At 49.5% G+C, this 13,653-nt stretch overlaps 1 protein-coding gene across 4 annotated transcripts in view; it reads left to right on the plus strand.

The window, feature by feature from the left end:
* The window catches only part of SPATS2 (spermatogenesis associated serine rich 2), a 45,950-nt gene extending 33,969 nt beyond the window's left edge, over positions 1–11,981 (plus strand). For all 4 annotated transcript variants that reach the window (XM_084610585.1, XM_084610584.1, XM_084610582.1 and 1 more), the window contains exons 8-12: positions 5,523–5,581; positions 7,096–7,205; positions 8,354–8,456; positions 9,327–9,523; positions 10,096–11,981. In XM_084610585.1, the coding sequence (XP_084466711.1) occupies positions 5,523–5,581; positions 7,096–7,205; positions 8,354–8,456; positions 9,327–9,523; positions 10,096–10,437 (811 nt within the window). In that variant the 3' untranslated portion in view covers positions 10,438–11,981. The remainder of the gene's footprint in view (positions 1–5,522; positions 5,582–7,095; positions 7,206–8,353; positions 8,457–9,326; positions 9,524–10,095) is intronic.
* Positions 11,982–13,653: the final 1,672 nt, after the last annotated feature.

Genomic DNA, 13,653 nt, shown 5'->3' on the forward strand with positions numbered 1-13,653 from the left:
GGTGATTTCTGTGGTGGGCTTGCAGGTCTGTTCAAACCTGTCTGGTGACTGAGCTGGCCATAATTAAGGAGTGGGGTTTTGCTGGAGTGATGTAAGGACATTTGTAACTCCGTTCCAATGCTGTAGTGATGTGTGATCCATATGTCCTCAGTCCTGTAAACATGTACATGCTTAACTTTGCTACTGTGAGACATTCCACTGATTTCAATGGAACTACTCCCAGGAGTAAAATTAAGCATGTGCATAAATGATTGCAGGGATGGGACCTGTATCAGCAAGTGTGTAGATTCCATAAACTGTGATGTCATCTAAAGACTGTAATGTTTGAAGCAGATCTGTAAGGCATCCATAATCTGCGCCAAACTGCGGGGCAGAGTTAAGACTATTTGGGTGATGCTACCTTCATTGCCAGACTTTCTAATTTTTTGGGATGTCTTGGTGTAACCTTAACTTGGAATTTCTAATCTTTTCAATATTTTGAGAAGTATATTCTCAAGAGATTTTTCCCTATAAATAACTGAGCTATTTACAATCTTAACTCCGGTTAATGTTTTTATGGATAGGAATTAATACTATTTATTATTTATGACCTTTTTCTTTCAGTAGATTTTGTCAGTAATATTAATTATTACTACTGTGACCTCTTTCTGTCAGCAGTTCTATTCTCTGCCTCTCTGTATGGACAAAATCTCTGAAAAACCTCTCATTAGAATGGAAAGCTTTAAGTCTTTTAGCTAAAATGTCTGGTTCTGTATCAGTAATTCCTTGCCCTTTGGATTATAGTCCATGAAACACTCATGTCATTTTCAGAAAGGTTAAAGATTCAAGTCCAGTTTAGTAGCATTGCTCCGATAAGCTCTGATTGCTGAGAGACAGAACCAGCATGAACCAGGAAACACAGTTCCGTGAGGCAGGGATGTTGAGTACATGTCTGGAATGCAGCCAGTGGGAACCTCCTTCAGTAAATGCCAAATGAACGGCCTTCCTGCTGGGAGGCTGTGTATATAGGGTTGATAAGCCATAGCTCTGCAGCCAGGTCAATTTGCCTTTAGAGAGAAGATGATGTGCCGTTTCCCGAAAGTGATGCACTTGCCACTCAGTTGTAGGTTTGTGCCTTTGAGTATCATTTCCGTGCCCTTTATGCGCCGTGCTTCAAGGAACAATCAGTATGTTTGTTAACTCCTGTTGGCACAAAACAAGATCTTGGCACTAACGGTGCTCGCTGAGCCATCGCTCCCACTGGTTTTCGGCTGAAGAGAACTTGCCCCCGTGCTGGTTTAAAAAGCAGCTGTTCTGCGGGGCAGGGCGGTGAAGGAAAGGCAGAGTTTGGACTCTTGACTTTAGAGGCTGTGCAGGTGGGCTGCAGAACAGCGGCTGGTGCTGCAGCTATCAAAGCTGTACTCAGACGACTGCCATTTGATTGGCTGTTTCATGCACTTTTACACATTTGTCACAGACCTGGCCCTTACAGTTGCTTACAGCAAACATAAGGTGCTGACCCATGCTTGTAACTGGATTTGCTCCAGTCCGTGAGGACTGACGCCCTCCCCAGAATGTCAGGCCTGTCTCTGCGTGGAAGTAGCCACCCTTCCGCACTCGGAAGTTCTCTTCAGTCTGTGAAGTTTCCACTGTTCAGCAGAGCATTCTTCCCCCAGGGCTCTGCTGCGGCGTGTTGTGGTTGGCTAGTCAGTCGGGGGCACTGCCTGGTGCTGTGCTGAAGGACGGCAGTCTCTCCTTCTCAGATCCCTCCCTCTGCTCTTCCTGTCTTTGGGTTGGAGTTCAGGCTGGCGGTATTGACTGGGGAACATACATAATGACCAGAACGCTCCCACTACATGATGTGGGGGAGAATGCCCGAAATCCTCTGCTTTGCACACAAGGTGTTGAGCTTTGTGGGGTACATGGTTCTAGTCACAGATCCCCCCCACTGTGGACATTGGCTGTGCATTGGGTGCTGGATCTGGGAGTTCCACCTCTGCTTATGCATGTTACATGCTGTAGGTTGCCTTCATTGTCTTGTGGAGGAGCTGCCAGGCACCCTCCAGTCTTTCAGAGACTGTTATATTTAAGCCTGACATAAACCTGGCCCCAAACCCTTTGTGTGCGTGTGCAAAGGCAAGCCACTGTTTTACTGCACCAAGGGGCAACATCTTCCAGGTGCTGTTGCCAGAGTTTGGTTGCAGCTGAAGTTAACCCTTCAAACGCTGGCTGAGATCACAATGGTGTGGTCAGCCTTATTTCACCTTCCTCGTTTTCCCCTGAATTTCAGCAGCTGCCAGCTGGCTGGGTTTCTTCCCCTCTTCTAAACCTGCTTTCTCAGGAGCTGCACTTCAGATCGCCACTGTGAACTGGTCTCCCCTCCCCCCACATAGATTTGCCCCTGAGGCAGAGCCGTCAAAAAATGAATACTTGTTTCTGAAAGGACCCAGCACAAGGAGCTTTTTTCTTTAACTAGAAGCCAGGCCATCTGGATTTTTCAGCAACAGACCGTTGGATTCAGATCTGAGAGTCCTCCTTCAGCGTGTGGACCTCAGGCAAAGCCACTTGACCTTTGTCCCTTAGCGAGCCCAGCTGTAAAATTGCGTAAAAGGCTCCAGCTGAGCTTCGCTGGGTAAACTAACTTACCTACTGAAGCAAGCCTGAGTTTGCACAGGCTGCCCAACCTGCTTTTCAGTTTGCCCATCGACCATACGGATGCCTGGAGTGCTGAGCCAGGAATGTCTGATAGAAACAGGTGGCTGCTTTAGCATGAGTGGGGGTGTGTGGAAGGAGGGTACAGCACAGGGCTAGTTCTCTAGGGTGTCACACGATGCACAACAAGGCTTCTGCTACCCCTGGAGATAGGCAAGGGCTGTTCAGGCCCCGCACCCATGGCTGGATAGTCATTGCTGCGCTCTGTCGGAGAATCCTTCCTGGAACACAGTGTGGGACAGCGCTAGCAGACTGCAGTCACGGGGTACAGTCTTTTCCTGTCCCCTTGCTTTCTGTACCACAGTCTGTCTGAACTGTGTCAACCGGGCAAGGTTAAATCACTTCTGGATCTTTTTAATCTTGTGCTTGTTCATTACTAGTAACTTTTGTGTTCTAAGCGTTTGTATTCCGGTAGTGCCTAGAGCACCCCAGCCAGGGTCAGGATCCTATCGCACTGGGAACAGAGAGCCTGTCTGCTCTGAATAGCTCACAGCCCTAGAAATGTAGGGCAGAAATGTATTTGTGCATTTGGTTTTTTCCCTCCTAAGCACAAAATACTTTACTTGTCATTATCGAATTTCATCTAATTAGGCAACACAGACACAGTGATAAGTAAACCGAGAAGCACAAATAGAACTTGCCTGCCTCCCTCCCCTCTAAGACACGGGAGAGCACGAGCATTTCAGATGTACTGTGCTTTATGCCCGCTTCCAAATGGGCAGTAGAATAAAGACCCTTCCCATTTGAAGCGAGTAAATCATTCTCAATGTGGAGCACGAAGTAGGAGCTTGATGGTTCTGATCCTCTGGGTACTAGAACTGCAGAGAAGCCCGTATAGCATGCTGTGATGTCAAACCTAGAATGTAGTGAGGAGAGATCAGCAGCTGAAATGAGCCTAAGTTAATGAAGTGGCTGGTAAATGTATTCGTAACATGCTGGCTGCCGCGCTAGGTAACTTGGTGTGTCTCGGGGTACAAACCGCGCCACTGTGGACAACTGAGGCGCAAGAGTGAGAGAAACCTGCTCCAGTAGAGAATGAGTGCAAAGCTAGCAGCGTTTATTGCAGAGGGGGCCTTATAGAGCAGGGAGCAGAATGGAGACCTGAGCTTTGTGCCTCACACAGGAGGGCCCCTCCCCATATGTATCTGAATCCAGAACGTGGGCATTGGCCTTTCCTCCTTTGCCTCCACAAAGTCTGAGTAACTCAGGTTACTCAAGTGCCCTTCTTCACATGGCCTGTTCCTTTGAGCAGCAGCTACAGGAAGTCCCTCCTTGTCTGCTCTTCAGTGGTTGAGCTGAGCAACTAAATGAGCTAACTGAAGAGCACTTACTCTAGTCTGAACGTGGTCATCACCTGAAGTTCTAGCTAGAGCTGCCAGTGCAGGCTGCCAGCTGAAAGTCTCAGGGAATTTTTAGTCTCCTAGCAACAGATACGCATCCAAGTCACAATACAACTTACAGGCAAATGAGGGAGCTTCATTGTGATCCTCTTGGTTTCTCCTTTGCTAGAAAGTTGTGACAGTCACAAAGGGCTTTGGAGGGGTCGTGCCGTGTACTTTGACATCTGTGGGCTGCTTTCTGTGTGTGGTGACAACTGGAGGCCAGAGTGGTGTCTTAGCTGTTAAAATCTTGAATGTCACACGTGTATGTGTGTGTTAAATCCTGAGCTTGTTGCTTCATTCGTAAGGTGTGTTCAGCTCTTAAAGTGCCTCTGTGATATGAGCAGAAGCATCAGCCTTCAGCCTGGGTGATTCGAGGAGAAAATCTCTTCCTCCAGTGCCTGCTGCCTTGCCATAGTGAAGGCTGGAACATTGCCGCCAACTGTTAGCTTTGGGGCTTTGTTGGGATTTCTTTAGTCTTCTTTCTGTTGATGCAGAAAAGCCATGTTCGGACCTTCTCAGCAGTCTCTCAAAGGTCTTCCCTCAAGCCTGCCATGTGGCCAGCCAGAACAGAGGGAATTTGCTTTGAATTTGAGTTTGTCACGTTTCATAACCAGCACAGTGAACTTTGCCTGTGCATCTGCCCCCCGTCCCGGTGAGAGCATGAACACAAATCACCTCTCTAACGAGGCTTGATACCAACACCGTCCACACAGAAGGAGATGGGGCAACGAGAGACTAAAAGGGTGTCCCCTGTCATTCTTCAGCTATAATCCTAGAGCTCAGCTCCTACTGACAAATGGTTCTGGAGGGAGCATTGCCTAGTGGTAAGGTCAGGGCCTTGGCCATCAAGACTTCTGGGTTCTGCTCTTGTGCTGCCACAGACTCAGCCTGACTTGAGCAAGTCACGGAACCTCTGTGGCCTAGTTTCCTCATCTGTGAAAAGCGGGTTTTGCTGATGCAGGTGTCCAGAGCACAGCTTTGTGCAGTGGCTTTACCATTCTCCCCTCCCAGGTCGCGCGGGGACTGCACCGGTACCCAGCGGGCTGCCCTGGCAGCTAGCACAGTAACTTATGTGGGCCAAAGTGGAATTGGGTTTTGTGGTGCTAAAAAAATTCACACAAAACTCTCGAACTTCCAGACTAAACAGTACCATGAGAACATTAAGGTGCGTGCTAGCCTTCAGTGTCTGCTCCAGGCCGGGACAGGTTGCGGTCATAGGAACACCGGCTTTCTGCTGCCATCTGCTGGCCTGTTCTCTGCCAATTCTGGCCAACATCTAACTGGAGAGCTTCCTGCTTCTGTACTGTATGCAGCTGGCCACGTAAAGGGAGGGATGCTTTTGCTGTCTGTTTTCCCCCAAAAAAATCCTTGCTTTGAATTCTGGGTTATTTGTTTGTGAACTCAGGCTCTTGATCAGACCTTTTTATTCCTGTCACCTTCTTTTCTTAGCCTCATGGACCGCGAGGTGGCGCTACTGGCTGAAATGGACAAAGTGAAAGCAGAAGCAAGTAAGATGTTTTATTTTTTAAAAGTGGCTCATCTTAAAAGCTGGTGCGGTTCCACTCTAACAGCAAGTTGGACAGACACTGCTCCAGGGAGAGCAGTGTGTATAGTACATTGTCTGACTTCCGTCATTCCCAGGTAAACTAACTACACACACACAAAAAGAAAAGGAGGACTTGTGGCACCTTAGAGACTAACCAATTTATTTGAGCATGAGCTTTCGTGAGCTACAGCTCACTTCATCGGATGCAAAAAGCTGATGCTCAAATAAATTGGTTAGTCTCTAAGGTGCCACAAGTACTCCTTTTCTTTTTGCGAATACAGACTAACACGGCTGTTACTCTGAAACCTGTCATTACACACACACACACACTCTCTCTCGTACACTTACACACTTTTAAAAGTTTCTCTCTACAGGTTAGGATGACATTTAGCTGTTAAAGGGACACAAATCAAAGTTGGTCACAAGCTACATTTGTTTTGTGAAGTTTGTTGGGCTTCAGTGCTGTAAACATTCTAATTCCAATGGAAAGTTTCTTTTAAACAAGCATCTCTTTGTAGTGGTTGCAATCTGACCATTGTATAAGAGCATTACAAGAATAAAGTGAAATTCACTAGCCTATTTTTATGTTCCAGTGAGAGAAATGAGTGACACAAATGATGAACAGTCAAGTAGATATAAGATCCTTTCAGTTTTAATAATCTGGGGTGTTACAAAGCTCAGGAAATATTTTTAACCAGATGAAGTCTCTTTAAATATTTATACCTTTCTTTATACAACTACTATTTTTTGTACTGGGTCTTAATGTACCAGGTTTGTTTTTAATCTGGCTGAAACTTGCAGCGCCACCAAGACTTTACCTTAGCTGGTAACCGAAAGTTTTGGTTAACTAGTCTAACACACTTGCCAAAAGACAGACTCTGGCTTGTGGTTGGGTATTAAACAGTTTCTCCAGATCATTGCTTTCTCTGCGGTGCACCAGTTCCAAAGGTTGTTTTGTGCTAGGAAGTAGGACCTTGGCTGCACAGAACGGGTAGGCTGAAGCTGAGAGCATAAATTCCTCTTGGATGTCCTCTATCTCCGTCCCTGGTGGTGTACTGAAAATCAGCTCGGCAGCTGCCTGTCAGTGCAGGCGGTCTGGGGTGATCAGAAATGAAGTGGGATTGGGCGAGAGAGAGGCTCTGTTTTCGTGTGCATACCAGTGAAGATGTTGGTGCTGTTGAAGCGCTTAGGATTTAATAGAAACAAAACGCAGATCTGTTCTGAAACTCACTTTCCAATGGCTTCCCTAGCGAGGCGCTCTGGTGGTCAGAAACCGTTAAAATCTGGACAATGTAGTTAACATGTAGATTGTAGTGCTTGAAAGTTCCATTTCTCAACCCAGCACCCGGCTGTGCTTAACCGAGCACCCAGACGGACCGCTAAACCTTATGTGTACCAGTGAGGTGCTTTGCAGACTGACTCTTCCTTCAGCATCAACTCTACATAAGCTTCGGTCTCCCTTTCATTACCTTTCAGTGGAAATCCTGGTCAGCCGACAGAAGAAAGCTGGGGCGCTAAAGAAGATGACTGATGTCGCTGTGCGCATGTCCGAGGAGCAGTTGGTAGAGCTTAGAGCTGACATAAAGGTGAACTTTTCTACTCCTCCGTCCTGTTACAACAGGGCACTGGCCTGAGGGCTCTGACCCCGGGCCTGTGTTCGGGATGAATGTCCTTCCAGATATAGCGTAATCAGATGTTGGCTATGCCCAGTCAGACAGAAGTGAAGTGACCATTGAAGGACACAGAGATTTAAAATGGAGTCAAGGTGAATATTTGGGAGTTCTCCGCTCCAGTCCGGTGTATACATAAGGTCACACTGCTCGTCTTATGCAGAAGCACATTCAGAGCAGCACCCGTGTCTGTAAATCTTCCGTTTCTTTTCAGCGAGAAATAGTAGTTCCCAAAATACATTCACTCCTAGCGGCGCTCATGCACAGCGTGGAAGATTCAGCAGACTTTGCCCTGCATTTTTTCTTTTAGCATTTGGTTGGCAAAATACTGGCTTCAGCAAACAAAGGGCCTTTTGGTTCTTAACACCACTTAGCTTAGTTCAGCTTTTAACCATTTTGAATTGGCCCAGAACAGGGCTTCTGGCACCTCGTGAGCCTTGTCCACGTGGGTTTGCCTGGCAATCTCCTGCTAGGGCTGGCAGCTGATGGTTTTGGGTTGATGTCACATCCACCAGTGTCAGCAGGCACCTGACCAGTCCCCGATCAGTCCCATTGCATTCAGACTTTTACCACCAGAGGTCAGTAAAATGTTATCTACAGGCTGAATTAAAACCCAGTCTGAAAGTCAGATCACCGGGTCTGCTACGTTCTCCCAGCAACAGTCCAGCCTAGACCAGCTTTGGTTTTCCCCCAGTTGGACTACTGCTGCCAACAGCATCCAAAGCAGATTCGCGAGCCACCCTGAGTTCCGTAGGGTGGAGAGCAGCAGGTTGTGCCCGCTCTTAGATTGCGTTTCCTGGAAATGTTAACTTCTGGTGGGAGGCTGCAGACGCCTGTTTGTTTGCACGTGTGTAGGTGGAACTGATGCAGCAGAGCGCCGAGTGACTCGTGGTGTTAACGATCCCCTTTCTTGGCAAGGCTGTCAGAGCCGTGCCTGACCTGAGGCTCTGTTTCCAGGCGAGGGAGAAGGCTCTTATCTCGACTTCCCCTCTTACGCGCCAGTTTGTCACCAGGCATTAGCATAAAGATTGTATTAACTTGCAAGTGTTTTCTTTCCCATTAAGCACTTTGTCAGCGAACGCAAATATGATGAAGACCTGGGCAGAGTGGCACGATTCACCTGTGACCTGGATGCAGTAAAAAAGAGCATCAACTCGTTTGGGCAAGGTGAGCTGGTCTGAGGCTATAAGTGAGAAGGTGCGTGTGGCAGAGGGTGGGCAGGTATGGACAGGGACAGGTACTGTTGCAGAGGAGAGAGTTCAGAGGGGCCCCTGGATTTAAACCAGGGGCCAGTGGTATAGTGTTGTCTGGGGGGGGTGGGGGGGGCTCTCTGCTCTGGAAGAAGCTTCCCCTCTGTTCAGAATAGCCAGTCTGTTGACCTTCTGGGCATGCTGCAAAGCCCCTGTATCTTTACCCAGTGCGGTGGGCAGTGTGCTTTGGGGCAAGCCCAGATTGGGGGCTGGGGAGGATAGTGGTCTGCCGGCCATTTAATGCTTGTGCTTAATTTATGGTGGGAGAGCATCTTTGGCAGGGACCCCTTGTAACCGTATGTATAAATTTAAGAACATGAATAGCATTGACAATGTGGTGTATTACCAGAGTCTGTCCAGATCCTATTTAAACACCACAATGGCTCTTCAAAGGCTGGTCAATTCTCTCAGGCCCTTAAAGTCATGCAGGAGCTAAGTGGTCTCCTTCATCAGGAATTTGCTTAGTTTGAGGAAGCAGGGACACGTCTCGTGATGAAAGCAGGACCTGATCCTGCCGGCTTTCGCTGGAGTTTGCGGTGCTTTCCGGGTCCAGCCCCTCCAGTGCCAGTCAGGGCCCTTTCCCGGCGCGTTCTAACACCGAGATGCTGACCCTGGCCAGCCGACCTTTGGCACAGATCGTAGGTGAGTCAGCAGGTGAAGAGATAGTGTAACATGTCATGGAGTGAACAGGGCAGCCGTGCTGTAGCCCACAGTAGGTGAGATTCAAGGGGCATATGTGTGCGTGTGGAATTCCTTTACACCATCCTTCATTGTGTTTCCATTTCAGTTTCCCATCCAAAGAACAGTTACTCAACCAGATCGCGGTGCAGCTCCGTCATGTCCTTGAGCCCAAGTGATCCCTCCACCCCGGAGTGTGCCTCTGCTCCCAGCCTTCCCACAGCAAGCAGGAAGCCCCCGTCCTCGGCAGAAACACCTGCAGCCGGAGCCAGCGCCAGCAGCCGTCCATGCCAGCCTCACCGAGAGGTAGGTGACGACTTCACAAGAGAAGCGTTTAAATACGGCATGGAGCTCACCACCAGCTCGGGGCTGTTTCCTCTCTCTCTAATGGGTCCCTCCTGCCAAGTGCCAAAAGGGCATTTGTCTTGCCTGGTGCAGACTGGGCAGTGGCAGTGTGTCCAGGCTCACAAGGCAGGAGGGCATGATAAAAGTCCAGGGCATCCAAGCATGGCTGGAGGAACCTTGGCTTGTCTCAGCTTCTCTGAGAGCAGCACCACCTACTTCTGCAATGGCAGCTGTTGGTACGAAGTCTGCCACAGCTGCGTGCTGCAACATCTCCTGGGGAGGAGCACGTCTAAGCCACCACAACACCCGCCTGTCTTCTGAGACAATCCCTTGAGGTGCCACTGGTCTAGGGGGCTTCCAGGGTGGCTGGAAAGGCGGTGGCTGGAGAGGGGATAGTAATCAGCTTGAGGATCATCCAGGGCCTTGGCACGAGCGGTTCATAGATCTCTGCTGCATGTAGCTTGCACTTTGCAGCTGCTGGCTCTGCTAATCTCCTCTCTCCAGTCACTTGCCAGCCCTTCTTTCTGTTTCAGGTCTTCCAGGGTAACAGGAGACAAGGCCAGGGCTACCGGACCCAAGGCCAGCGCCATAACGGCCCCTCCAATCCAGGAAGACACGATAGTACGAACCGGTACAGAAATGGGCCTTGGTATCAGTCCAGTTCCAGGTCTCAGAATTCCCAGTTCCGACCTCCAGGGATTGCTGCTGACCCTGGCCAGACTCATTCCACGGGAACCAGTGGAACTGGTGCTGCCTCCCTGGCGAGCCAGCCCATCCCCTCAGCACAGGTGCATCCAGGCGCACCCACCACAGACATCAAGGGGCTCCCACAACGTAAGCCAAGGTCAAGCCAGCCTGAAGAGGCGAATTCCTGAGTGGATCCAGATCTCCATTCCCTCTGGAGACTCGGCTTGATAACTGGACTGTAGGAAACTCCTAGCTAGAGCTATTAACAAAGGAAAGTTTACACTCCTCTCTTGTGCCACGTTTTTCTCTCCTCCCTTATACGTTTCCTTAATTTTCTTCTCTTTGTGGAAGCTACTTAATGCGTCTCCCTACGCGCTACTGCCGTGTGCCAGGTTCATGCTTTACTGGGAACACACTCTGCTGCTGCCAGATCTGTGGCTTCCCCTGGGAGCTCCCGGGACCTCCATGGCTCCTTTTCCTTCAGAGTTATCCACAGAACCCCAGGCAGAATCCGAGCCAAAAATAACCTCCCAGTTGTGGCCCTGGGTGAACCAACCTGTGGGTGGAACCTCAGCCCCCAGCCAGCTCTCACTGGTAACAGCACACAGTTCATGCTGGCAGTGAAGAGGGTCGCTGTGAAATGAGTGCTGGGGCTTCAGCTAGGGTAGCTGCTGGTCAGATTGGAGAGAGCCGTGTGGAGTCTGCCTCACTTTCCTTGGAACTCACCTGAATCTCAGCACAGCCCAGGCCGACATTGGCCCCCCGAATCCCAAACCCTTGCTCGGGACCCTTCCATGGAGCCAAGCAGAGTTGTGAAGGCCCACGCACACTTCCTGTATAAATTTAGATGTTCCCTATTTTTAATGTTGGGGGGGGGATCTCTTTATTTTATTCACCCCCTGCCCGTCCCTACCCTATCTTGTCCCTAAACTAAATTTATAACCATAACACTTAGCAGTGCTAATCCTAGGTAACACCAGTCAGAGATTGCTCCTGGCATTCTTCATAGTTGTACAAATAAAGACAGTGCTGACGATGGGCATGTTGAACTGTTGTTGTCTGTGCTTTCCTGCAGCAGGGATGGTTCAGTCGCTCCCAAGCTCTGAAAGGATGGGATAATGAGCTTTCTCTTCTGGGGTGAGTGATGGGGACTGGAATCAGGTCTCTGATCGCGTATTCTCAGGCTTACGCAAAATGAGTTGGAGAAACTGATGGGGCTGAAATTCCACATGGGTGATTCGTGTCCTGTTTGTAAGGACAGTAGAAACCCCCCCAGGCTTTGCAGTGACTGCAGCATAATCCCACAGCGGGCTTGTCGACTAGGGTTTGCACCACCCCAGCGCTGGCCGGGGTCATCAGCAGGTCTGAGGTGAAGTGCCTAGAATTCAATGAAGACTGAAAATGCCTCATCCCTCGCCTGTTTGTGACAAAATCTGAGCTGTGGCATTGCAGATCAGACAGCGAATGGGAACTCCCAGCTTCCTTCCAGCTGGAGATCTATGCTGGGTTGGAGGAGGCTGGGCATTGTGGAAGGAGGAACAGCGTCCGACTCTTGAAACAGGGACTTCATGTGGAGTCCACATCTGGGTACTTTGACAGTCCCTCTCCCCCGCCTCAAAGGGAGATGCTGACAGCAGCAAAGTCTCTGTGTGCACACTGATACGTGAATTACAGCACGGTGGTCATAAGCTCACGAAAGCTTATGCTCTAATAAATTGGTTAGTCTCTAAGGTGCCACAAGTACTCCTTTTCTTTTTGCGAATACAGACTAACACGGCTGTTACTCTGAAGCATGGTGGTTGTGATTGCACCAGAGGTAGTGATTTTCTTCGAAGTCCTCGTTTCTGGGTGTCTAGAACATCCTTAACCATTCCTTTGGTGGTGGAATTTCTTATGCCTAGCAGTTAAGTCCGTTCAGGGTTTGAGTCTGCAGATATTTTTATTAAATAAACCCCCTACTTCGGAGCTTTAAATATTCTGGTGGTGTCTATGATCGGATAACGTGGATGGCTCCAGGCTGTTCAGCGTGCCGTCAGCTGGTGAAGTTTGAAAGTGTGCTGTTAAAAAACCCAGTTAAATGTCTGTAAAGTAACACACGTGCAGCCCTTTGGCATGCCACAAGCTCCTCAGAGGAGAGCCTAGGTCTGACCTGGAGTTTCTTTGTCTACACGTGTTTAAAAATGTGCCTTCTTTCCTAGTGTAGACTTGGCCTCAGTCTAAGAACATCTTGGCTTGGCCACAGCAACCTTCTCCACCCAAAGGCACAGGGTATGTTAGTTACCGCCTGGTTTGTGCTGCTGGCTGTGTGTGTGGTTCCCCTCCGCTCTGCTCACACCCAGTCAAATGCAAGGCATCAGGAGAGCCGAGGGAGGGGTTCTCTGACAGCAACTTTTGGGATCAGCTGCGTAGTGTTTGGGTTTCCAGTGCTAGTCATCCAAGTATTTGAATGGAGACTTCCCCACTCCCAAATATGTGACAGGGTCCCCTTAGCTCCAGTGTGTTTGAGACGTGCTGATGAAAAGCTCTGTGCGAATGGAATCCCATTTGCTTTCTGCCCCCTTTTGAGTCTCCAAGGCCTGATCCCTCCCTCTTGCCCCCGGGAGCTTTCATCAATCAAATCGCAGGACTACAAACCCAAAGCACTCGCTCCCTTGCTCCGTTCTTCGCGCTCTCCTGGGTTAATGCTGCTTTTCGCTTGCCGCGGCTTTCCTGGCATTTGGGAGCAAATCAACTTGACAGCCACACCCTCCCCTTCTCTCCCATCCCTGAGTCACTGCAGGGGGGCGGGAGCGGCTGGAAAGGGATTTCGAATGACTCTTCGGGCCTGCGCTGAGGGACCTATTTGAGAGGCAGTGTGGCTGATCTGGTACTGCCTAGGCTCCTGGGTTCTATTCCCTGTCCCCTCCGACTCAGCGGGGCCTCAGCCAAGTCTCTTCGCTCCTGCTTCCCTACCAGTGAAAATGGGGACCGGTTACCTGCTTTGTGCAGCACTCCGAAGCGATGCGGGCGCTAGGAATGTGTGGAGCTGGCCCCAATTTGTCCTTGTCTGTGCAGACAGCAGAGCATGGAATTGTCAACAGCTGAAGGCCTTTACGTTCTTCAGAGGAAACCCCTGCCATGCAAAATCTTTCTGTTCTTTATCTCCTCAGAAGTGTTAAGGTTCCCCCTGGTTTCCAATTCAGACTGGTCTTTCTGGTCATAAATTAACGCCATTAAACCAGCCCTGGGGGCTGCACAGATGTTGCTGCCACTGGCATAGGTACACTTCGCTGCAACAGAGAAGGTGGCTTGAGGGGAGTCCTGAGCAATTGGACATGAACGTACATCTCTAGTAAAGACCCTGTGGGCTCCTCAGTGCACAGGACGGTGAAGATGAGAGCACGGTTAATCGAGATCGCTAGATT

This window comes from Lepidochelys olivacea (genome assembly GCF_965140295.1).
Source record: "Lepidochelys olivacea isolate rLepOli2 genome assembly, chromosome: 20".
Taxonomy (NCBI): domain Eukaryota; kingdom Metazoa; phylum Chordata; order Testudines; family Cheloniidae; genus Lepidochelys; species Lepidochelys olivacea.